The sequence below is a fragment of the Squalius cephalus genome, assembly GCF_949319135.1.
Source record: "Squalius cephalus genome assembly, chromosome: 18".
NCBI lineage: Eukaryota > Metazoa > Chordata > Actinopteri > Cypriniformes > Leuciscidae > Squalius > Squalius cephalus.
In genome coordinates this window covers 30,992,121-31,019,569 of record NC_137139.1, presented here as the reverse complement: position 1 = coordinate 31,019,569, position 27,449 = coordinate 30,992,121, and the positions used below count along the sequence as shown (strand labels likewise).

General features: G+C 39.2%; 1 protein-coding gene across 1 annotated transcript; it reads right to left on the bottom strand.

The window, feature by feature from the left end:
• Positions 1-1,516: 1,516 nt before the first annotated feature.
• Positions 1,517-13,002, bottom strand: LOC307146259 (specifically androgen-regulated gene protein). The gene is made up of 4 exons (XM_079850158.1): positions 12,914-13,002; positions 5,871-6,052; positions 5,134-5,320; positions 1,517-5,028 (listed from the first exon to the last, which is right to left on the bottom strand). The coding sequence occupies exons 2-4, from the start codon at positions 5,973-5,975 to the stop codon at positions 3,236-3,238; spliced, it is 2,085 nt and encodes a 694-aa protein (XP_079706284.1). The 5' UTR covers positions 5,976-6,052; positions 12,914-13,002; the 3' UTR covers positions 1,517-3,235.
• Between the last annotated feature and the right edge of the window lie 14,447 nt (positions 13,003-27,449).

Genomic DNA, 27,449 nt, shown 5'->3' with positions numbered 1-27,449 from the left:
CCCTATAACCACAAAAACACCAACATAAAGTCTTCTAAACCTGAGACATAGGCTACATTAAACACAAATAAGTCTCTCCATTCGCCTACTCAATATATATATATATATATATATATATATATATATATTGAGTTGTGTTAATGTTAATGTAGCCTATCTACAGTCATTATGTTACTGTATATATATTATGTTATATACATTATGTTACTGTATATATATATATATATATATATATATATATATATATATATATATATATATATATATATATATATATATATAACAGTACAGTAAAGTTGTTGCGCCCACAAAACATTTCTGGTGAGGCTTAATTTTGACATTTAAGCTCACAATCAAATCCCATGCAAAGCAAGCTGGGATCTATATTTCTCAACAAAAGAAAAAACATTAATGTAAGTTAACTTATATTTTTCAAATGTATGTGTCAAAAAAAAAATGTCTACAACTGTTGCTTTAGTTAATTTAATAAAGACATTTTTGTTCACATGGATCATTTCATAAACATTTCCACTAGAGGGCATCACAGGTTTAAGAAACTGCAGTAGATCTAGTCAAGTTAAAACACAAATACACAAAATATCTCAGGTATGTTTTATCAGTTCTCATGTTGTCAAATGCGATTTAAAATCAACTGAAGTGAGAGATTTAAGACGTGTTTTCACTCTCAAAGGAATTTCATTTCCTGTCTTGTCATCCCACAGAGTCTATTCCTTTCGTCTATTGCTCTTATTGTGCCATTTTAATTATATTTTGTCAAATAAACAGCATACAAACTGCTGCACCTGTTCAAATGACAATATTCTTACGCTTGACAAAGCACGTAAATGAGCTGAAAACTTGATCAGTGCATTGCAGGCTCAAATGGTTGATGACAAAGAAAAGCAGGTCATTAACCCCAGATCAAAAAACCGGATCAGGTTTGACGAGTTCCAGCCTCGTTGCAGCTGATGTTACGAAAGGAACTCTGAGAATGTTAACTCACCTCAGCAAAACTGTTGACAAGAAAAACATGGATCGGAATGTGTGCGTCAAAAACAAGGACAATGAACTCTTGACTCCAAACGTTTCTCGGACTTTAATGTGAATCATATATTTACATATTTTACATAAATCCTCCAAAATGTAAATTCGATTCTTTATTTAATAAGAAACCCTCATAAATAGGTGAGTTATTATGAATTTAATATGTTAATATTTATGAAGAGCGTGTTCTTTTACAAGAATAACGGGTTTTATTTTAATTTAAAAAGAGAGAACGGCAAAGAAATATATGCACCAAGGATTCGATTTGACCCACTGGAAAACAAATAATCAGAATATAGAATAATTGAATATTCTATTCAATTTTTTAGGCGGAAAATACTGCAAACTACATTAGTTTACATAACACAAAAGGTGAAAGTGATTTGGAAACTATAATTATCTTAATTCTATGCCAAAATAAATTGCATTTACATTTCCTTTTCTTAGGCTACATCCACATTAATCAGGATAAATCTGAAAACGCATCAGGAAAATTGAGGCATCTCTGCGTTTTGGACCACACTGAAACAATGTTTTTGTCCAGCAAAAACTGAGCTTTTTTAAAAAAAAATAATAATAAAAAAAAAAATGTGAAAAGCCATTTTCGAGTTTTAGTATGACTGTTGAAAATGGAGGAAAATGAAACCTATAACACATATTTAGTCGTGACGCACTTAAGAGATAACACTATGAAAGCAGGTAAAAAGATAAGATATGTTAAGTTGTACAATCTTCCCTTAGCATTCCTGTGTTTTCAGATGTCTCCGAGTGGACGATCAACTTTTGAATGGATGGACAGCGTTTCGAAACGAAAATTCTAATTTATCCAGATTCATGCGGACGTAGCCTTACCAAAACTATTCAGAAGAAAGTGCATAAACTGTGTTAATTACTTAAGCAGGTAGTTAAAGGGACACTTCACCCATTTGCATTAAGCTTTGCATTGTTAGAAACCCAGTCATACTATTGAATGGTCGTGCAACACTCTCTCATTTTCCCCTGAGACGGGAGAAATCTGTTATTTACCTCTTACACTTCCTCCTACAATGACGCAAAAATCGTCATTTTGCGTCATTGTCGGAGGAAGTGTTAGAGGGGGGGATTTCTGTTAAGACTACAGACACTAGTTTCTCATCTTTCCCAGGGTGGGGCGCGCTCACGCTACAGACCTATTACAGATCAGTGGGTGGGACTTTACTCTCTGAAACTGAAAGCAATATCCTCCATCTTGTTTGAAGCTAAGCTAACAGGCGCTGTGGAGACAGATGTAAAGTTATGACAATACCGGAGGAGAGTGCTCAATATGATATAGAAGAAGAGGATTTCGGAAGTCTGATGCTTGAATCAGGTGTTTGTGGCTACCTTTACAAGCCGCATTATAGCGAAGAGCAGCCGAGGCAGAAGACCTGCCTGCCGCGGACGAGGAGCCCGGACTGGCTCGAGTTAGGGCGGACTGGTGGCGCCGGTGATCTCACAATGCAGCTACGAACCGCTACGAACACAGAGTCCGTCTGCGGCAAAGAATTTCAACGATGACAATTTCTCCTGGACGAAATCTCTGAATCAGACGAGGACACGGACGTTTGTGTTGAGAACTATCCTAGTTTCGCACCGCATATGTTCTGACTGAACATCCAGGTACCATGCAATAATTCACCTTTTCGAAAGAAATACAAACGAGGAGTAATGCACTATATGAGTTCGCCAACTAACTAGACATTTTGTGTGAATGTGAAATGAATTTCAAGCTCTGGTAGTAGCTAGCCTTGTAGACGGAAGAGTGATTTCTCTTATAGGCAGATATGCGCTTTCTGGATTAGTGGGAGTGGCTTGCGGAGCTGTGCAATGTGGTGCATTGTGGGAGTTGTTGTCTTTCATACAAATGCGTTCTGAAGTTATTTTTTGTCTTTTCTCGGTCACGAAGGCACCAAATTCAAAAATTATTTTACATTTCGACTACATATATGACCCACTTTAAATAAAAATCAATGTTCAAATGGGTGAAATGACCCTTTAAGGAAGCAAATCGACCACCGAGTCGAAACCAAAAGCATCACAAATTGTGCATTTCATGTGAGACATTTTCAGCATTCTTCCTTTCTATGCTTTCAACAGTCCAAAAACCAACTGTCCAAAGGTCCAGAATAAATTGTGAAATAAGTTCCCAGAGAAAGGCCATTAGCACCATCCATTAGTCCCGCAGTAATCCTAGTTTCTTCAAGGCTTCCCGCCGGTTCTCGCCATTTTGACCGTGCGGGGAGATCATCACGCTTATTCCATTGGAGCGGGGCAACTTTTGGGCATCGTTGCCTGGCTGAACCGCAGCAGCTTGGATCGATTTGGTTGAATCATCAGCCTGATGGCCAATACCAAAGTCCTTTGCGCTCCCTACAGAAGGAGTTCGACCTTGAGTCTTTCGTAACTGAGCTGGCGACAACCCAACATGGGTCCTGTCAGGGTTTTTCATCTGTGGCGCAGGATCAATGACCGTTCCAGGTCCTGTGCGCTCCAGGGATGCCGATTTGATCTCGTAGGACCTTACTGGTTGCTTCTTCAAAGAACCTTCCCTGGTTTTAGCGTCTTGGTGCTTTAGAGTATCTGCACCTGGTTGCACGTCCCCTGGTACAGGACTTTCAGATAGTCTAGATACAGAAGGAGTTCGAGCTTGAGTCTTTCGTAACTGACCTGGCGACAACTCAACATGGGTCCTGTCGGGGGTTTTCATCTGTGGCGCAGGTTCAATGACCATTCCAGGTCCTGTGCGCTCCAGGGATGCCGATTTGATCTCATAGGACCTTACTGGTTGCTTCTTAAAAGAACCTTCCCTGCTTTTAGCGTCTTGGTGCTTTAGAGTATCTACACGTAGTTGCATGTCCCCTGGTACGGGATTTTCAGATAGTCTAGGTAGTTCTTGCACGGGTTCAACAGGTGCTGGAGACTGTGGACGAGCTTTAGCTTTGAACTTTGGCGATTGGCAGGGAGAGACGCTGGGACCTGTATCAACCTCTTCGTTCTTCAGCAGGCCCAATTTTTTCAAAGCCTCCATTCGGATCTTCTGAGGATCCATCTGATTGCGCTCACTCTGCAGAAGTAACGAATGCGTGCTCCCGCTGTCTTTGTGGCTTTTGAAGATGATATTAGATGGGAGTTTCTTGGGTTTGGGTGCCACAGCTGGTGGGCTTTTGGGGTCGCCGTACTCTTTTGGCACAGCAGGAACATGTTCTGAAGATGGTGAAGGTGTCATCGGTTTGTCTGCCACAGAATGTTGCGCAATCGTTATCGGTGTCAAGTGAGATGCTTTCTTCATGGAGGGCTCCTTGTGCAGGTTTACGATCTCATTGTGGGATAATGGCCCTCTTGACGTTTCTGGGTCTGCACTCCTTGATTTGGTCACTTCGGTTGGTTTGATGGGTCCACCAGAAACATGCGGCTCCATTTTGGGGAGTTCGGGAATCCATTCTGGTGGCCCATCGTAAGCAGGTGGAGGTAATGGTGAATAAGTGAGGCTCATCTTCTTCATTGGTTCATCCATGAAGTCTGAGGGTGGAGGAATGAATTCCAGCGGCACCCCGGAGGAAACTTCCTGCTGCTTCGGCTGAGACTTCACATCCAAACTCTTATGAATGCCATCTTTGGCTTTACAGTCACTAGGCAAACTTGTTCTAACGGGAGGTTCAGGTATGAAAGAAGGTGGCAAGTCCACTACATCACTTGATTGTCCAATTCTTTGTCTAGCAGTTGTTACTTCCAAAGCAGCTTTTACAGAAGCTGTCCGTCCAGGTTGTTGATGGTTAGGGCTTGATCTGAACCCATCAGGTGCATCAATAAATGCCTCTGGTACTTCTATGTGAGATGACTCCATTGGTTTGCTAATTGTCTTGGCATTCCCACTGGCAAGGAGCAATGGAGTTGGCACAAGGTACTTCTGAGAAGGTTTATGATCTCTTCCGATCACTTTGTTTGGATCCTCATGGGCTGATAGCTCTGAAAAAGAACATTTACTGTATGAGCCATAGTTTAAACAGACCACGTTATTCCACTTCGTGTGTGTGTATATATTATCTAGATGTTTCTAGTGGTAATGCTTACCCTCAGTATTGTTCTGGTAGATGGGTGTGCGATGAGCAGTTTTTCCTTCCAGTCCATTAGATAGGCCATCAGGCTCGTCGTTAGACAATCCGCTGTCCTCCTCTACATCCAGAGACTCAATGGTCTCCTCAAGAAACATGAGACATGCTCTCTCCTCAACAGAAAGGTACTCCAGACTGTCATCACTCTATCACACAAAGAAAAGTGTGCTTTTTAAAAGAAATTAATTCTTTTATTCACTAAAAATTGATTAAAAATTATCTTTTTTTTTGTAAATGAATGAATGCTGTGTTGAGGAGAAACTCAACTTTTTAACTGCCAACATTCACAATGAGCAGAGACAGTTCCTTATGTTAAAAAATCAAATGTTGGTTAAAGAAATGGTTCACCCAGAAATAAAATTTTTACTCGCCCTTGTATCATACTCAATCCGTCATATAGAGTACTTTTATGGTACTTTTATAGTGTTTTTGTCTTTTTCGGAGCATAACAGATGTGAACACTATTGTATGGAAAAGATCTATTCAAAAATTCCATGGATAAAATAACTGCAAAAGCAGGTTTGGAATTACGTGATGGTGAGTCAGTGAGTAGAAACTGGGATAGGTTCAATTCCTATGACCCTGGAAGGTTGTGTAAGGATCAATGAATGAACAAATGAGTCAGTGAGTGTTATTTTTAGGGTGAACTGTCACTTTAAGATATTCTAGGAAATCAAAAAATGCCTTGATACTCACAAATCCAGAGTTGATGCTGAGCACACTATCACAGCTTTCTGCACTGTCCATACCAGACACAGATTCAATGGCAACGTCCCCAGGCCAGGTGTCACTTTTTGGCATCGCACAAAAAGTGCGAGTCAGGTAGTGACACGGGTCTTTAAGGAGCTTTGTTTAATGATGGCAAATAGAGGACCAATCTATAAAAAGATAAACAAATAAACAATCAGATAACGCAATAATAATAACTATAGTAATACTTATAATGAAAGAACTACTAAAAATACACATTATTTATTATGATGTTTTTTAGACATGGTATTTTGGACACTACTATGATGATGTATGATGAAGTACATTTGAGTATCACATAAATACCATTGTACTATGAAAATCACACAGAATGTAAAAAATTATTTTTCATTTTTCAAGTTTAGATTATTGGAGTGTGTTTTACAAAAAAACACTGTTTTCTTTTTTTGAAATTGTGAAACTTGTAAAATTTCTTTGCTTCCAAAATTGGATAATTCCCTACTAGGATGCGGAAAACAGTAGTATGTCCAAATACTAGAAAAACAGTAAGCGAAATGTACCCGGAAATTCCTACTACTTCAGCATATGCATCCGATGGACACTTTACTATCCAATGAGGCCACGGGAGAGGATTTGTGAATGGTGGTGAAGCAACGCAACTGACAACATGGCGGATGTAGTACGTCTGGATTACATTCATACTACACACATTCATATTATGTCTTTTTTAACGGTCACAAAGTAAATTTTAAACCAAATGTAGTACCTACCATACAGTATGTGATTTCAGATGCAACGCGTCAGTTTTTCTTCTTCTGAATTTCATGTTTAATTCAATGGGTTACTTGCCATTTCTTTATAATTATTTGTGAAATTTCCTACCAATTTCTGAGTGAAAATAGTTTCAAAGTAAATCCTACACCAAATTTTCTTCAGTGCAGTGCCATGGTTTATCAATGGCATTCCCCATCTCATAACATCACTTTGCTGCCAAAGCATTTTTCTGTTGGGGAATGCCCCTATCAGGATCATCTTGGTAAAAATGACTGATTGACTGAAACGTCACACTGTACAGATATAAATAGTGATATACACTGTTAAAATTACGCAGTCAAGAGTTTAGCACAGACTCAAGCTCACAAACAAACACTTAATATAGTCTGGGTCGAATTTGATTTCTTCTTGCATAGTTTTGCTCATGGTTTTTGGGGATGAGGGCATGTCATTTGTGATGGAGGTTAGCTAGTAAGAGCTGTGTGAGTAAACCTCACTCCCCTGGCCTCAAGAGATGTGTTAGCGAGTAGTTACTGAAGCAAGAGGCCACTGTATTTAGCGTCCTTGTTAGTGATGGTTCGATGTTGTTTGCATCTGTATAATTTGACTAAATTATACTGAATGGAAGATACATTTATGCCAAAATACTGTAGTTTAACTGGACACACAGCTTTTGACATCAGATGTAGGAAGCCTAGTTCTAACTATGCACGATAATATGGTAAGTTGCATTTGTGTGTTTGCCAGGTCTGTTACGCAGACATGGCAACCCTGCTGACAATGATTTGCACATTTTGCATGATTTGCACAGGCTGTGAATCGATTAGTTCATCAATGAATCTCTAAGCACAGATGGCTAGATGTTCACTAAATATCTGGAGGTAAACTGCATCCACCCTGTACACAAGCACACTGTTACATGAAAGAAAATAAACATGTATGACACACCTGTTCAGAATAAAACCACACTGAATGAAACAGCTAAAAGCCAACGCCCAGAGAACACAATGTGCCCATATTGCAGACGGGCAGTTAAAAGTAGTATTACTTAAAGGGTTAGTTCACCCAAAAATGAAAATTAGCCCATGATTTACTCCCCCTCAAGTCATCCTAGGTGTATATGACATTCTTCTTTCAGACGAATACAGTCGGAGTTATATTAAAAAAAACGTCCTGGCTCTTCAAGCTTTATAATGGCAGTGAATGGCTGTTACTGTTTTGAAGTCCATAAAAGTGCTTTAAACTTCAAGCTTTTACTTTTTTCTTTCTTTCTTTCTAACTCCAAACTCCAACTGTCAAATTCAAATTTTAAGGAGAGGCCAATTAGACTCCATTATATCTCCATTACTATTTCTAATCCATTGAGACTCATTTAAGCTTCCATTCTATCTAATATTTCTAAACTGAAAACCTTCAAAAATTCTAACTTTTAAAACTACGAAACTACAACTTAAACAATTTCAACTAAAAACCTTCAAACTTCAAGCTTTTAAAACTTCTTCAAACTTTCTGGCTAGGCTTTTTCATGCCAACTTAAAGTTTGTCTACAAGTTTATCTCTAGTTCTCAAACGGCTCTGGGGGGTTAATAAAGGCCTTTTGAAGTGAAGCGATGAGTTTGTGTAAGAAAAATATTCATTTCTAACACGTTACAAAGTAAAATTCTAGCTTCCGGCCAAACGCAGTCTACTTGCGCAACTTACGAAACTTGTGACTTCAGAAGTAGCGTAGTGCGTAATGGCGTAGCGTAAATATCAGCAGTGCGTTGCATTACTCGCGTAAGTTGCGCTTTAGACTGAAGTCAAATCCATATGTTTGTTTGGGTGGAAGCTAGTTATTTTACTTTATAAAGTTTTAAATATGGATATTTTTCTTACACGAACGCATCGCTTCACTTCAGAAGGCCTTTATTAACCCCCCGGAGCCGTGTGGAGCACTTTTATGATGGATAGATGCACTTTTATGATGGAAAGATGCACTTTTATGATGGATAGATGCACTTTTATGATGGAAAGATGCACTTTTATGATGGATAGATGCACTTTTATGAACTTCAAAACAGAAACGGCCATTCACTGCCATTATAAAGCTTGGAAGAGCCAGGACATTTTTAAATATAACTCCGACTGTATTCGTCTGAAAGAAGAATGTCATATACACCTAGGATGGCTTGAGGGTGAGTAAATCATGGGCTAATTTTCATTTTTGGGTGAACTATTCCTTAAAGCATTTGATTTTAGCACAGTCAATGAAACCTCTTAGGGTGAAATCTGAAGCACTTTAAACTGCAGCGAAGCTTATGTCTTTGGGAGATGTCAACACACCACAAAACCATAAAGTGAGCTGCCTGTGTAGGAAGCATTTTAAGGCATCATATAGGTGCACTTCTGAAGAAAAGGTTTTTCCAAAAGGTAGACAGCAAAAATATGGTGCATTTTAAGATACCTTTTCAACAAATTCTAAAAAGCAACCCCAGAAATAACTGAGATAAGCTCACTGAAAATAAATAAATAAATAAATATATATACATAAACACAGTATACTTAAAATTCATTTAATCAATAAACTTTAAAATTAATTAAATTAAATTAAAATTAAATTAAATAATTAAAAATAATTGCATAATATAAAAATACCTAATAAATAGCACAAATTATTTTTCAATTAAACATTGTAAATATTTAATATATATATAATTTCAATTAAATTTTGAAACCCCTTTACATAATATTTGTGTTTATGGTAATTAATGAATTTTAAGTATATCTAAGATTAATTTTTTCACTGAGTTAATCACCATGCATTCTGGGACTGCTTTCTCCACAAAGAAACCATGCAGTGCTAGTTTAGAAACACACTCTGTTGAAGACAATTCTCAATGTTCAAGTCAAAATCTTTTTCAGAGGTTCTTTTTCAGAATGCTGTTTTTTTTTTTTTTTTTTTTTTTTTTTTTTAAAGCATAACGCATTACAATGTTCAAGTACATTTTCCTGCATGTTTACAAAGACCAACAATTAAAATACACTGTCATTCAAAAGTCTGGGGTTGATACGATTTTTAAATGTTTTCGAAAACTCACTAAGGCTGCATTTATTTGATCAAAGTGACAGTAAAACCTGTAATATTGTGAAATATTATTACAATTTTAAATAGCAGTAGGCACTATATGAAAATATGTTAAAATGTAATTTATTCCTGTGATCAAAGCTGAAGTTTCAGCATCATTACTCCAGTCTTCAGCATCACATGATCCTTCAGAAATCATTCTGATGATTTGCTGCTCAAGAAATTATTATTATTATATACAGCTCAATATTTTTGTGGAAACCGTGATGAATTGTATTTCAAGATTCTCTGATGAATAGAAAGTTCAAAAGAACAGCATTTATTTGAAACAGAAATCTTTATAAAATGTCTTTACTGTCACGTTTGATCAGTTTAATGCATCCTTGCTGATTAAAAGTATTCATTTCTTACTGACCCCAGACTTTTGAACAGTTGTGTATATCATGTAAATGCGTTCTACTGTATGTGAATGGCTCCCTAGACAGATCACTAGGTTTTGAAACAGAGCCCACATTTCATTTTTCTATACATTCCTAACAAAATTAACTTGACGTGAAACTCTAGAGCAAATGAGAGACAGTCAAACACAAATGACAGCAGTGCCTCGAGAAACGTGAACAAGTGTGAATAACAGCTATTGTTACAGTGAAAGTTTTCAAGTTGTTCAGCATATTTCAGTCCGCTCTGCCCCGTTGAGGTGAGGTAATTACGAGGACACACACCTTCTTCTCTGTGACTCCGTGAGAGAAACAGCGATGGCTTCGGGCCGACACCTAAAGCTGCGTTCGCACTGGAATGCCACTGTGCCTGATCGGATCTGCTGCAAATTCCAGATGTTCACTGAATTTATTCACGTATTAACAAAATCTCCTTGCCTTTTGGGCTTGGGAATGTTTGACTTAGAATGCAAACAAGTGAAATCAGATATAATGAGACAACTGAGCTTAATGAACCTTTCAAATAGTATGAAGTAATCAGGTTCTGCGGTGTATCATTGGGTTTGCCCTTGAGCCCACACACACTATTGTTTTCATAAAATGAACATGTTCGTGTGTATTTCAGGGAGTGGCAGCTTAAAATAAAATGCGAGCCGGAACAAAGACATTAGTGTCCAAGTAGAACCACTAAATATCAGCATTTGTTTAAATTTAACTGAACGTTTCACAGCCAATTGTAACTTCAGCATAAGCATGTGATGTGGACGAGAGAAACTGATTAAAGGTCAATAGCTGTATTTCCATATAAAGATGCAAATTTAACTTATGTGCAAACTTGAAATATCACATAAAACATTTTTGATCAAAGCAGCGTTTCTCTCTCGTGTTCAAGAGAACAAAATCGACACTTTCAGGGAAATTGGCGCAAAATATCTGATAATATGGAAGTCGCTGCAATCTGGGAAACACTGTGGCTCTTTTTTCCTCCATCACAAATGATGAAAGACGAAATGCAATAAACGCTGTTATGATCTCTTGTGTTCGGATGCTAGTGTGTGAGACGCTTCTGGAAGAGAAAATGAGAAATATCAATTGAGTGTATGTGCATTTTTTAAATTTATGTGCATCGATTCTGATTGGCCAATCACAGCAATCTGTAGTCGTATATTTTAGCATAATGATGCTGAGCTGTGTAATTGATAGTTGTCCCACCCAGACAACTGATTTTCTACTTAATTTCACTATCATACAAAGTTCAACAAGCTTAAAATGTGACAAAACGAGAGAGAGAAAGAGAAATGCTGCACAATATATTGAAATTATCAATATCGCAAATGTATCGCGATATGCATATCACAACAGCTTGCAATAACTGGGGTCATGAACAACATACAAAGAGAAAATCACTCACTGCTCTTGGCTGAATAACTTTTGTAGCTTTAATAAGAATCAGTATATATTTAATTCATATAGTGAAGACTAAGCAGTGTTTTACTTTTGCATTTGATTATTCAGTTTCTGTTGTTAAATAATCCTAATGTAGGATAACCTGAACCCCTAAACCCTGTGGTTTACACTGATGTTAAAATAACACTTCTTACGCTACAGTAAAACACTGCTGTTCACTGTCAGAAGCTGTAGGGATGTTTTCTTGTCACAAAAAGAATGTGAAACACGCATGTTATATAATTTTAAATATATTTTAAAGATAATTTAAGTTTATTTTACACACTTTGAGCATTATTATATCGCATATTGAATATCGCATTATTTAATGAGTTATCGCAAAACGCATTTTTCTTCAATATCGTGCAGAACTAAGGCCTATGACATGAATCTGCCAGTCCTGGCCAATCATTTACTTAGAATAAACACACATAGTCCGAATCCACATGCAAAGCAAACATGAAAGCTGCAGACCTCTCTGTTTACATAATTAGATAAACTGTCCCCATAATTTATACACATCACTGTTTAACAACATGACACCATGGAAAGATGTATGATTGGCCCTCGACTGTTCAGCTGTCTAGCTCTGAACACTAAATAAAACATGCTTTTGGTTTCATCAGACAAATTCAACAAATGAGCTTTTGTAAAAAAAAAAGGCTTATGATAATCCTGGAAGTATCACACAAATGATTTACAATATGCAAATGTTTCCCAGCAAAAGTTTGAGTTCATTATAGCAGACTTACAATATAGCAGTGTAATTTCCAGTTATTCTTGCAAATAAAAACTTAACAAATATTTAGTAGTAACTTAGTTGTAAATATGTGTGTGTGTGTGTGTGTGTGTGTGTGTGTGTGTGTGTGTGTGTGTGTGTGTGTGTGTGTGTGTGTGTGTGACAAATAAAAGAAAAAAGTCAAGAATATCCAAATGAACAGATTAAGCAGTTATGATCTTTTAAACACAATAGTAAATCAAAATGTTAAGTTCTAACTATACATTTAATTATGAAACAAAGTCTTTCACTTACAAACACATATAATATATATATATAATAGGCTAAATAGCCTACATTAAGCGTCTTTAAAGTGTATGTGAACAGGGATTTGACATCTGTCACATAAACTCCTACTGCCATGATAGTGGACATTAAAAACTGCTATTGACACACAGGTAACCTGTCACCTAAATTTACGCTGCGATAGTTAAGTTTTCAGACTATTTATTTTACTGTTAAGGCATATGCAACACGCTGTCATTATAAGAGTCTGAAAATAGCCGTCAAAAGGCAGTTAAAGTCTTACCTGTCCGTCAGGAAGTGCAGTCGCTCACCTGCGTGTCTCTCTCAGTTGTTCTGAAGTAAACCAGTCAGAGCGCGAGACTCTTCAACAGCGCAGCTCATCTGAGCTCATCTGCGCATGCGTCACACACAAAGCCGCAGCTGATTGGCTGAACGCCTGAGACAATGTGTAAACTACAGTTTACAGTAAACACGGCTTGTACTGTGCCGTAAACATTATCTAAAAATATAACGTAAACCAATAGGCCTATACAGAATGTAACAATAATACCCATGGATTATTGTCACATAACCTCATCACGTTTCATGTTTAGGCTATTTCAACTAATTAATAGCCTACTTTAAAAAAAAAAACAATCCAATCCAATTTAACGTTCAAAGTGAATAATAAGCGAGTGTAAATGTTAATTTGTCTTAAAAAATAAAATAAAAAATACAGTAGGCTACTCCACATTGCTTATGTTCTATACACTGCACTTCTTGACAAATGTAGAATTGACATGTAATAATTAAAATATGTAATTAATTCCAGGCCAGATGACTCCTTCCCCAAAACGCTCAAGCGTCAGACTTGTGATTCATGTTTTATCATGTTGTTATTATAATAGGCTTAGATGCATTAATTTGTATTTCCAGGAACTGAACAAATGCTCTTTTCTTTGAGGGGAAATGCTTTACTGCCTTCCCTATCAGCAAACGCAAACAGAAGTCGCCTAACTGAGGAACCAGCTCTTGGCTTTTGTTTAACAGTGACATTCCACCTGGTCATTCATTTACCTGGTTACGTACTCGAGTTTATGGTATGTGATCAATGTAAACCTGCCTGAGTTCAGGGTGTAATCAGGTTTATGTCAGACTAAATGGTTCTTTATTAAAGTCAAGGTGCTGGAATAACCATTAAAGAGCATTTCCAATGATCTGACTGTATTGGTGCTTATGTTATTTGTCAGTTTGTTAAATCAAAGATATGTTTTGCGTTTCGCTTTCATCTGTGATGAAACACAAAGCAAAGGACAAGATCGGGCAATTATAAGGGAGGCTCCCTTTCTTTTGTACTATTGAAAAATAATGCAAGAACTGGAATCGCAGTTGGAAAATATTATTAATGACGTCAAATCAAAGTGCTAGCATGACTTGCATGAATCATCGTGTGATATAAAAAAAAAAACATGTGAATCACAAACCGTAATAAAGTTCATGTTTAATAACTTTGTGGGGTCCTTATAGTGCTCATTGATCTTTTTGACAATCCGTATGTCTCTTGTCAGAGCCGTCCCAACATGATTAACCCCTAACACTCTTGTTTTACAGTGTCAGGATTAGCCTGAATTAACTTCTCTCCATCCACCTTAACCGACTGTGACTTAATCCCACACCGCCTGCTAAAACTACAACTGTGTTGGTATTTCATCAACACATGAACTTAATACTTCCCTGAATGTCATGGCCTTCGGCATTCGTTCAGCTAAAGCAGAAGTACAAACACAAGCACAAAGATCAGCATTAGCTTTAGTTACATCAGGGTTTTTCCTAACTTGTGAGTAATAAGAGAACTAACTACATACAGATTATAAATGCACTAAGCTCCTTTAAACATTAGCTTTCATTACGACTCAAGTAATCGAGTGGACGACAGATATTAAATCATGTTGTCATAGGCGTTCCTGAGCAACTTCAGGTTTCCTTATAAACTTTATTCTTATTTTTGTATTTTACTGGGTCTGCCATCTACTGTATCTATTGTTTCTTTTCTTTTTTGTGCCTGAACTGCACTTTGAACTGCATTGATTTGTTTGGAAAAGTGCTATATAAATAACATTGGCTTGCTTGCTGGGAAGGATCTCGGTTTGGAAACCTTTTCCTTTAGTCTGTTAGTCCAACAGAGACATCTAGAGGAGAAGAAATGAAAGTACACAATTAACAGCGGCACGAGGAATATCTCAGCAAATCGTTCAAAATCATTGTTTAAAAATATTAGATTTCCAGGGGAGATCATTAGCTGCATAGTAGGTGCATGTTAAAACTTTTTTACAAATAATTTTTAACTTTTTATCTATCTATTTTTTAACATACATTTACCTAACCTTTAAAATATTTGAAAAGTAAATGTCAAGTACATATTTATAGTTATAACTCAACATTTCACCTTGTTGTAATTTGGAATATAATGTGAAATATATATACATATATATATTCATATATTTTACAGTTTAAATAATCTGGGTTCTGTTGTAATATATTTTAAAATGTAGGCCTAATTTATGATCAGGAATTCTCTTTTCAGGATTCTTTGATGAACAGAAAGTTCAAAAGAACAGCACTTATTATAAATATAACTTTTTGTAATATTTAATAATTTCATAAATGCCTTTACTGCCTTTTCTAAATAAAATAATTAACTTCTTTCTTTTTTTCTTATATATATATACACTGCTCAAAAAAATTAAAGGAACACTTTGAAAACACATCAGATCTCAATGGGGAAAAATATCATGCTGGATATCTATACTAATATGGACTGGGTAATGTGTTATGAACGAAAGGATGCCACATCGTTTGATGGAAATGAAAATGATCAACCTACAGAGGATTGAATTCAAAGACACCCCGGAAATCTAAGTGAAAAAATGATGCAGCAGGCTTGTCAATTTTGCTGAAATTTCATTGCAGCAACTCAAATGGTACTCAGTAGTTTGTATGGCCCCCACGTGCTTGTATGCATGCCTGACAACGTTGGGGCATGCTCCTAATGAGACGACGGATGGTGTCCTGTGGTATTTCCTCCCAGATCTGGACCAGCGCATCACTGAGCTCCTGGACAGTCTGAGGTGCAACCAGGTGATGTCAGATGGACCGAAACACAATGTCCCAGAGGTGTTCTATTGGATGTAGGTCAGGTGAGCGTGGTGGCCCTTCAATGGTATCATTCCTTCATCCTCCAGGAACTGCCTGCATGCTCTCACCACATGAGGCCGGGCATTGTTGTGCACCAGGAGGAACCCAGGACCCACTGCACCAGCATAGGGTCTGACAATGGATCCAAGGATTTCATCCCGATACCTAATGGCAGTCAGGGTGCCATTGTCTAGCCTGCAGAGGTCTGTGCGTCCCTCCATGGATATGCCTCCCCAGACCATCACTGACCCACCACCAAACCGGTCATGCTGAACGATGTTACAGGCAGCATAACATTCTCCACGGCTTCTCCAGACCCTTTCCTGTCTGTCACGTGCTCAGGGTGAACCTGCTCTCATTTGTGAAAACCACAGGGCACCAGTGGCGGACCTGCCAATTCTGGTGTTCAATGGGATATGCCAATCGAGCTCCCTAGTGCTGGGCAGTGAGCACAGGGCCCACTAGAGGACGTCGGGCCCTCAGGCCACCGTCATGAAGTCTGTTTCTGATTATTTGGTCAGAGACATTCACACCAGTGGCCTGCTGGAGGTCATTTTGTAGGGCTCTGGCAGTGCTCATCATGTTCCTCCTCGCACAAAGGAGCAGATACCGGTCCTGCTGATGGGTTAAGGACCTTCTACGGCCCTGTCCAGCTCTCCTAGAGTAGCTGTCTGTCTTCCTGGAATCTCCTCCATGCTCTTGAGACTGTGCTGGGAGACACAGCAAACCTTCTGGCAATGGCACGTATTGATGAGCCATCCTGAAGGAGCTGGACTGTCTGCGCAACCTCTGTAAGGTCCAGGTATCGCCTCATGCTACCAGTAGTGACACTGACCCTAGCCAAATGCAAAACTGGTGAAAAATAGTCAGAAAAGATGAGTAGGGAAAAAATGTCAGTGGCCTCCACCTGTAAAACCATTCCTGTTTTGGGGGTTGTCTCACTGTTGCCCATCTAGTGCACCTGTTGTTAATGTCATTAACACTAAAGCAGCTGAAACTGATTACCAACCCCCTCTGTTACTTAACTGACCAGATCAATATCCCAGGAGTTTAACTGACTTGATGCTATTCTCTGATTAAAAAGTGTTCCCTTTATTTTTTTGAGCAGTGTATATATATATTCCAAGTTACAAGACATGCATTTAAAGTATTGGAATATATTAGGGCTTCAGTGTGAATTCTAGAAACAGTATTTACATTTTTATCAAGTAAAAAAACAAAAAAAAAACATTTCAGGTCTATCCACCTTTTTCCTAACGAGCCTATTGCGTTTTAGTTAACGGGTGGCACTTTGGGTTTGGTGACTGAAACAAAGATTACTGTAAACAAATCATGCTTTCAAATTTAATTGTCTCCCCTTTTCACTTCTAATCCCTGTTAACAATGTTTACTGGAATGGTTCTAAAGCAGGTAAATACAATATTCACTGTCTGTCACAATGACGGAAATTACTTTGAATTATCACGTAAACAGAAGTTACTCCCAGAATTCACACAAAGCATCATGGGGCGTAGGAAAAAGGTGGATAGATTGCAACAAGTATTTTTTTTCCCATTAATTTCTCCCATTAGCCATGGACCAAGCCAACCAACTACGAGGATAATCACAACACTAAACTTTGATTTGAAGCAAAAAAGTTTTTGAAAATCAGACAAAAATACAAAGGTAAAGACTGTGTACTTCACGGCTTTAGTGAGGGAAAGAACTGCAATCCCATGAAGCATTGCAAACAGCATAATCAAATTAAAAACGAAGAAGAAATATAAAACTACTCTTTTAAAATGTTGATTATATTATGTAAAAAATATATATTTTAAGTTTATTGCAAAAAGTTGAAATAATGCGAAGCAAACTGAAGCAAATATAGCTCACAGTAGGCCTGTCTTTAAAGGTTTATAAGTTACTGTTAAAAATAATTTTCCCTATGGAGTTTTTACTTCTGGAGCGCGACTGTTGCACTCCAACCCAGACATTAAATCATAATGAACTTGTTTTGATCAGATTCTTTTACCAATTCAGATCTTGGTCAGAACATTCTGTGTTTTTTAAATGGTGACATCAGGACGGGACGGGCAGCTGCAGAAATCAAGGTTCCCTAGAGAGACATCCTTCTCCCGATTCTCCCCTCCCACCACATCTGGAACTGCTCGAAAATGTTTCTGCACTTAAAGCAAAGGCAGGGTGAGCGGTGACCAGAACAGTCCCATTTTCACAATAACAATCCCAACTGCACTTCTTAGCAACAGCCCCATTTGAATATCAACTACGTTAAATAATGTTACAGACATTGATAATAGCAGGCAGTGAACTGTGAAGTCATCTGACATGAAATGTACATTAGTGAAGGACATCACCTAATGTTATTTGTGAAGTCTTTTAATGTACTATGTGATTTCTCATGAGTGAAGGATGCTGGGTAAAGTGCTCTCCACCCATGTGAATCACTTTCATTTAAAGACATCTTGACATGTTCAGTTCAAAACAAATCACATATAACTACTGTATGGCTGATTCTGCTTCTAGCTTGAAAAAAACATTATATATATATAGTGTGTGTGTGTGTGTGTGTGTGTGTGTGTTTAAAGTATAATTAGTTTTTCCTCATTTAAAAAAAATGACAGAATCTCTCTGTTTAGGACTGTTTGGACAAGCAATATTGCACTTTTTGCTTTCCTAATTTGAAAAATAAAATTCAGTTCATTTGATATGCGTGAGCAGTTCGTATTTGTTTGTTTTTTTAAATCGCTGATTTAGTTTTGCTGTCATTATGTTACACATTCACAAATAACACGGGTCTGGAGCCAAAATGCTTCTGAAATAAATGTAGTCAAACTTTATGAATTCTGGGTCACTGGGAATGAAAAATATGCCTAAAACTGCTAATTGGCTCTAGTTTTCAAGTTATGCATTTCAATATAGCAAATGTTAACTCATTCCCAGGGTCATATTGTATGTATACTAAATAGCAGCTGTTGTGAATTTGTGAAATCTTTAATCTTCAGTGGTATCTAAAGGTTTGGTGTCATAACTGCATTTTTGCAAAAACAGTTTCATGGCTGGTAAAAAATATTTATGGCCGGTAAATTTCCTTAAGTCATTGGTCATTGGCAGGTGTGGCAAAAATGGCCCTGAAGTCATGGATGATGCTATCATAATGAAGCTTCCATCACTCTGCTCAACAAATGACCATATTTCAGCTCTAGAAACCATAAATCAGGGGTGCAGAAATCCTGGAGGACCGCAGCCCGACAGAGTTTAGTTTCAACCGGTACCTGTAGTTTTCAGAGAAGCCTGAAGGACTTGATGAGCTGGATCAGGTGTGTTTAATTAAAGGATTAGTTCACTTCAGAATTCAAATCTCCTTATAATTTACTCTGCACGTCATCCAAGATGTTCATGTCTTTCTTTCTTCAGTCGAAAAGAAATAAAGGTTTTTGAGGAAAACATTCCAGGATTTTTCTCCATATAGTAGACTTCAATGAGGTCCAATGGTTTGAAGGTCTAAATCGCAGTTTCTTGCAAAATCTCTACACGATCCCAGCTGAGGAATAAGGGTCTTACCTAGCCAAACCATCAGCCATTTTCTAAAAAATAAATAACCATTTACAGTATATACTTTTTAACCTATAATCTACACAATATACACAGAGGTAAAATGTTTGCAGTGCGCTTTCAGGAACCCTCACCTTCCCCAGCTCCACCTGTATAGATGGGTAATTCATGTATGCTGTATTGTACAGCAGCAATAACAGCAGCAACAGCAGATCTATTCTACCGAGACCAAACATATCAACATTGTCATATCCATTACATATATAAATCTATATGTGTGCATCTGTGTTTAATATAAACTAATATAAAAATAAAGATAAAAAATAGTCTTGTTATTATTATTATTATTATTTCTAATTTTAAAAAGATGTCACTGTATATAATATTATAATTACAATCAATTCACCTTTTTCTACAGGTTAGATTCCACTCCTGTTGGCATAAACTGTACTCCACATTTCAAGCAGATAAAATGAAGATCCACTTGAAACTGCAAAACTTGAATGAGCAAACACATGTATGAGTGATATGAGACACATCTGGGAAACACAAAGCAGAGATTCAGCTGCGGTCTGAATGAGTTTTTGGTCAGATGAGCTGTTTGTTTTCTCATCTCTAAGCATCTCTGTCCAATAAACAAATTACCCATTATTCCATACACAAAAATATGAGTATGTACTATTAATATATACTGTATGATGTATATGACAAGTGACATTATTTTTAAAACACAAAACAGGTTCAAAATATAGGGGATTTTGGTGCATTTTTGTACAGTGCTGCAATACATCATTAGACGTGTGCAGTGTTGTGGTGCTTGGAGACTGGTGTTGCTATGCCTGTACATCTGGAAATGGAAATGATTATCTGAACAGCAAAACGGTCCCCACCTAGAACAACACCCTACAGAAGAAAGAAAATACATAATGTAGTTCAGCACAAGAAAGATCAACCCTTGCCTTTCAAAGCCAGTAGTAAAAACTTTATAGTACAACTTTTCACTGGAGAGCTACATGCAAGTGAATTACGATCGAATGCAATAACTGATAAGAGAAGGCATCTGTTGTTTAGACACAATCCATCAGGCCATTTACACCAGACACATCATGTAATCATACATCAGAGTCCGACAGGTGTGTGAAAATGAGTTCCCTAACATGAGGATGCCAATCACTCAAAGACGCACGTCAACAACTGTTAAGAAATCGCACCCTATATCCTTAAAGGGATAGTTCACACAATTAATGAAAATGATGTCATCATTTACTAACCCTCATGTTGTTCCAAACATGTATGAACTTCATTCTTCTGTTGAACACAAAATAAGATATTTGGAAAAAATTTGGTTATCCGAAATTTAGCCATTGGCTTCCATAGTATTTTTTTTAACTACTATGGAAGTCAATGGCTACCGTCAACTGTTTTATGAGAATTTTGAGTTGTTTCCGCTGTTATAATGAGACAAAATCATTTAGCATTAATAATAATAATAATAATAAACTTTATTTTATATAGCGCATTTAAATGTTACTTCTCAAAGCGCTTCACACAGAAAAGGATACAATGTTAAGTAAAATAGTAAATGCATAAATAACAAGAGAGATAAAAACATCAAAACAATAAACTAGCAGTATGTTTAACATTCAATATTCAAAATACAATATATTTTTACACTACAAAATCGCAAAAAAGCAACTCAAAAAAGTGAGTTAAAAGCACTAAAAGATTCAAGGCAAGGCAAGGCAAGTTTATTTATATAGCACATTTCATACACAATGGAAATTCAAAGTGCTTTACATAGAAGAGATTAAAATAATAAAAAGAAATAAGAATAATTAAAACAGTTTAGAAAAATAAAAAATAAAATACAGTACAGTACAGTACAAACAGTCGGACGAACAGTGGCACAGTGCTCATTCAGTAAATGCACAGCTAAACAGAAGTGTTTTGAGTCTGGATTTGAAAGTGACTACAGTAGGAGCACATCTGATCTCCTCTGGAAGCTGGTTCCAGCTGCGGCTGGCATAATAGCTAAAAGCAGATTCACCATGCTTAGAGTGAACCCTTGGTATTTCTAGCTGATATGATCCTAGTGATCTGAGTGATCTGTTGGGTTTATATTCAGTGAGCATATCTGCAATGTATTGAGGTCCTAGGCCATTGAATGATTTATATACCAGTAATAATACTTTAAAATCAATCCTAAATTTAACTGGGAGCCAGTGTAAAGACCTGAGGACTGGTGTGATATGTTCATATTTTCTGGTTTTGCTCAGAATCCTGGCGGCAGCGTTCTGTATGAGCTGCAACTGTCTTATGGTCTTTTTGGGAAGGCCAGTGAGGATTCAGCATGTCTAATCTCAAATGGGTAACACTTTAATTTACAGTGTCCTTGTTACATATGTTCCCTTTCAGTCGAGAACGTCAGACGAAGTCGATCATTTACCTGTAGAACAGCCTTGCACCCCTCATCCCCCTCTTGTTCGCCAGCCGGCAGCTTGGTGCGGTTCGAGGAGTCGGTCATCCGCCTTCTAACGCATCCCCAGCCACCCAGCGGAGACAGGTAAGTGTTGCACTGCACACTCACATGCCTGTCCTCCACTTCGCTGCCCCACCTCGGGTACATCTGTGGTCTTCTGGGCCCGGGCCTGGTTCGTAGAAGCAGAAAAAGCTTCCCAACCAAGCGGCAACATTCTAATCTGAAAAATGAAGCCTACCCGGAAGTGCGAAAAACTGCAATACATCGAAAATCCTCTAGGGGCAGGTCCCAAAAGGGAGCAAATGTCCACAGACCCCCATGTTAAAATGTCCGTTTTCACAGCATAAATTCATGTTTTTACAGGTTGGTCCCATGTACTTTTATTGTATTTTCCGATAAGTTCCGAGTGCCTGTGTGACCGGTCTCTGTCGGGACTCTGCGTTGTGTTAATGAAGGAGACCGGACAACAGAAATTTCACAGGCCGGATTTTATTCTGCATGAATAAAAAGAAAAGATAAATACAAGCTCGAGTCTGTGGCCTTCTCTCAGTCAGCCTCTCTTCAGACGCATTTACCGCGAACTGAAGGAGAGCAACCGGAACCGGAACATGACAGAACATTGCAAAGACTCTTAAAGGAGCCACGCACCGTATTAAACAAAACTGAAAAATGACCGTGTAACCATAAAAATATGACATCTCAATTAATAGAAATCAATATTAGAAGAATAAATGAAATTCCAGAATGCAAAATAATGAAAGAAATATAACAAATGATAATAAGAAAGGGAGATTTTGAGTGAAATTAATTAATAAATATGACATCTGTTACACCTGACAACTGTGAGGGGGGTGAATTTTTTTCTAACTCGTTAGTTTAGATCGTATTTAAATATAAAATGTATGACAAATAAGGGCGTGGTTAACTTTGATTGACAGCTTGATAACGAGCATAGGCTGCGCCGAGTGGAATTCCTGAATTTTGACGTCTCAGCCATGATCTGACACAACACATCATACCACCTCTGTATCCTTTCTGAACATTAGGATTTCCCAAGATTTTCCAAGATGGCGCCGCCCATACCCCCATAAACGGCCTCAAAACCATTCTTCAGAAAGTCTATGGGTGACGTCACAGACGCCTTGTCCATATTTTTTACAGTCAATGTTCCCAACCGGTCCGGACCAGTCTGTGACCATCAGACTCGGCTATGCGATTATCGCTCAGCGCCCGCTTAAGTTCAGTGATAGTCATCACACTCAGGTGCTGAGCAAATATGCTCCTGAAGCTCAGTGATATTCATCACACCTATTGTTGAGTAGTGCTCCTGTCTTGGGTGCGCATGTCGCTGTCCTACAGGTCAAGCACGCGATATAGCCGCTTCCTCCAGCCGATATGAAGGCCAGTTTTTATAAACTCGTTCTTCATGGTACCTAGTATGTGGTGGGTCGTGACCATCTTGGACCTGTGTCACTTGAAACGGGCCCTTTCTTGAAAGTCTCCATCCAAGTGGCTAACACAGAGAGGCATTTTTTATAATGCCCCGTCCCCAAGCCTGGTCTGCAGCGTTTGACCTGAACGACATGTACTTCAGATCTCTAACCTTCCGCACCACAGGCCATCCTGCGTGTTGCGTTTGAGGGTTCGAAGTATCAGTACAGAGTCCTACCCTTTGAGTGCTCCACAGCCAGTTGGATCTTCAGGTCAACTGGGAGAGAGTATTCTCGCCCACGGGCTGAGGATCTCTTTTTTCGGTATGGAGGTGGACTCGGTCCAACACGCCTCTTCAAGAAGAGAGTGTGTCCGGTCGGTGCTACACAGAAATGAGAAAGGGTCCCACTGAAAGAACTTTCAGAGGCTCCTGGGGCATATGGCAGACGCAGCCGTATGGCATCCTCCATATGAAGACCGCTTCAGCACTGGCTTCATGGTCGAGTCCCAAGTTGACCGTGGCAGAGCGGCACGCCCTGTGTGACAACAAATCACCCCGGCCTGCCGCCAAACCCTCAGCCCGTGATCAGACCTTCCTGACTTTCCCCTGAATACATTCTCAGGGACGGGGCATGATGGCACCCGCGTTCAGACCCCTGGAGGGATTCTAGGCCAGTCCTAAAAATGGACGCAGAGGTTCAGGTAGCTACCACAGGATTATGTCGTAGTCACCATCACTTCTGCGAGAGCACCGCCTAAAAAGAAGTTTGCTTACGCCAAATAGAAGTGGAACCTATTCGTTGAGTGAGTCTTCTATCCGTGAGGAGATCCTGATGGCGTTCGGTCATTTCAGTGCTCTCTTTCCTGCATGATGGGTTGGAGTCCTTGGAGTCAGGTTGGAGGGCTGAGTCCGCCACTCTCAAAATGATGTTGCCTCTATTTTTTGACGCACATCATGATGCAGTAGCATGGGAAGCATGTCCTGATCGTCAGGTTCCTGAGGGAGCAAGGAAAATGAATCTGCCTTGTGCCCCTCTTTATCCTCTTGGGCCTTATCTCTGGTGCTACTGCACTGCAGAGACCGCCCCTGAGCCACTGCAGGCAGTGAGTTAAAAATGTAGTTTTTAAAGAAACAGTTCTCCTGCTCGCGTGGTCTCTACTAGAGGGTAGGGACTTGCTCGCTTTCGGTCAATGAGTTGTGCCTGGAATCTGGGCATGCTAACTCTCATGAGCTGAGACCCCGACCTGGATATGTGCCCAAGGTTCCTACCTCTCCCTAAAGGTGGGACCAGGTGGTGAGCCTGCAAGCGCTGCCCCGGAGGAGGCAGACTCAGCCCTGGCTTTCTCTGTCCGTCTGCTTCATTGCGGTTATACGTGCACAGAACGCAAGCCTTAGGACCTCAGACCAGCTCTTGTCTGTTAAAGGGACACTCCACCCATTTGCATTAAGCTTTGCATTGTTAGAAACCCAGTCATACTATTGAATGGTCGTGCAACACTCTCTCATTTTCCCCTGAGACGGGAGAAATCCGTTATTTACCTCTTACACTTCCTCCTACAATGACGCAAAAATCGTCATTTTGCGTCATTGTCGGAGGAAGTGTAAGAGGGGGGGATTTCTGTTGAGACTACAAGCACTAGTTCCTCATCTTTCCCAGGGGGCGGGACCCGCTCACGCTACAGACCTATTACAGATCAGTGGGTGGGACTTTACTCTCTGAAACTGAAAGCAATATCCTCCATCTTGTTTGAAGCTAAGCTAACAGGCGCTGTGGAGACAGATGTAAAGTTATGACAATAGCGGAGGAGAGTGCTCAATATGATATAGAAGAAGAGGATTTCGGAAGTCCGATGCTTGAATCAGGTGTTTGTGGCTACCTTTACAAGCTGCATTATAGCGAAGAGCTATACCTAGAGATTGGCATGGGGTACTTTCCATAAGATCATCTCTCAATGCAAATCAAACTAGCTATTAGGCTAACTGAAATAAAACCATGCCAATCTCTAGGTATGGTGAAGGCTATGTGATGATGTGGGGCTATTTTAATTCCAAAGGCCAAGGGAACTTTATCAGGATGCATAGTATCCAAAAAAAAAAAAAAAAAAAACTTAAAAATAAAAATCTGCCTGCTTCTATGGGAATTTAACATAGGGGTGTCCAATCTTATGCACCCTGTATTTTAAGGAAGAACATTTATTTATTTACGATACATTATTCATTCACAAAGAAAATTGGTGTCCTTAAAGGTTGGATTTTTTACTAATTTTTTAAATTAAGGCATTAAGTTCAGTTTCCAAAAGATGATTTTTTATTCCTCTTTTTAGTCAACTTTAGTATGGGTGTCTAAACTTATGCATAGCACTGTATATGAACCCTAACAGGGAGCCAGTGTAGGGATTCTAAAATTGGACTTATGTGCTCTCTAGTCCTGGTCCCTGTCAGGATAGAAGCTGAATTTTGGACATATTGCAGTTAATGCAGAGTAGTTTTCGAGAGCCCTGCAAGCAAAGCATTGCAATAATCAATATGGGAGAAAACTTCTCGGGTTACGACTGTAACCCTTTAACCCAAAGGAGCGTTGAAACCCAAAATGGCAGTCACGTACACCTTGATTGTGGACGGGGTAAGACCAGCTGAGAAGCAATCTTGGAGGAACTCCAGCACTAAAGCCAACCGGGCAGTTAACTGGGTCCACCTCACACTCTCTACACCAAGTGGAAACACATTCCACTTTAGGCCGTACAATCTCCTTGTGGAAGGAGCTCTGGAACTGAGTATGGTCTCAACCACTCCAACTGACAGGCCAGCCTCTAGGTACTGAGTCCCCTCTGGGGCCAGGCCCAAAGCTTCCACAGGTCTGGTCGAGGGTGAATATTGAGCCCCCGGCCTGTGGAAGCAGGTCCCTCCTCAGAGGGATCTGTCAAGGCTGGCCTGCCAGGATTGCTATGATGTCTGAAAACCATACTCAGGCCGGCCAGTACAGGGCTAGTAGAAGTAGGCTGATCCCGTCTCGACGGACCCTCTCCAGAACTCCTGGGAACAGAGAAATTGGGGGAAAAGCATATAGACGTAGCCTCGGCCACGCCTGTACCATGACATCCATACCCAATGGGATCTCAGAACCCCTTGATGAATCAAGTAGGAGACCACCAACACAATTTCTGCATGGTGACCCCTGAGGTCTGGGAGGAAGCTCCTCAGAGCCCTGCCATCCATGACCGCGCCCCAGTCCATGAGGCGTCTGTCGAATCGGCTTTCCGCTGTATGTAATCCTGATCATGCGGAACAGGTTCCCCTTGGTTTTCAACCACCACTACTGGGCCCTCATGTGCAGCAGGCCAAATGGAATGACGATGGATGCTGCTACAGTACCATTAACCCTAAAACTCTGAAAATGTTTTACAGTGATGGCTTGGCCTAGCTTTATCCTGGTCACCGTGACCAGGATGGACTTGATCCGTGCAGGAGACATTTGTGACTGCATCGTGACTGAGTCCCACACCGCTAGTGCCAACACTTTTTTTTTCGTGTTGAGTCTCAACCCCAGGCTCTGGATGTGGGCAAAGACGACATCTCGATGCTGAACTGCCAACTCTTTTGACTGGGCCATAATAAGCCAGTCGTCAATATAATTTAGTACCCTGATACCCTGAAGCCTAAGTAGAGCTAGCATTTGTGGAGCTTAAGCCTAAGTGGAGCTAGCATCCATGCATTTGGTAAACGTGCGAGGGGAGAGAGCTAAACACAGACTGAACGCAACTGTCTTTGACTCTGCTTGTTTGGGCAAGATCAGTCATAAGTATCAGATTGAATTCATAATCGGCCTTACAGTCACTAAGTGTGTCCCAGGCTTAAGTGTGAACTCGTGAAAGTAGGCTGTACTGTACCAACTCAGGGGGGACTAAATGTGTTATTGAAACAAACTGTAATTTGCACTACTGTCTGTTCAAAATAAATTAAACAAAACCTAGAATGGGGATTTGTTGCTTTTTCCTGTTGTATCTAACCATGACCCCAAAACTGAGGAACGTGTCAAACCGTGACTTCTGTGTACCGACCATTACACTCCTGATATGAACGGTATTGAAATCTTTTTCGAACGCATGCTCGCTTTTTACTTTTACATTTTTGCACAAGGAAAAAAAAACACCACTCACATTTTCATCAGAATATGTAAAAATC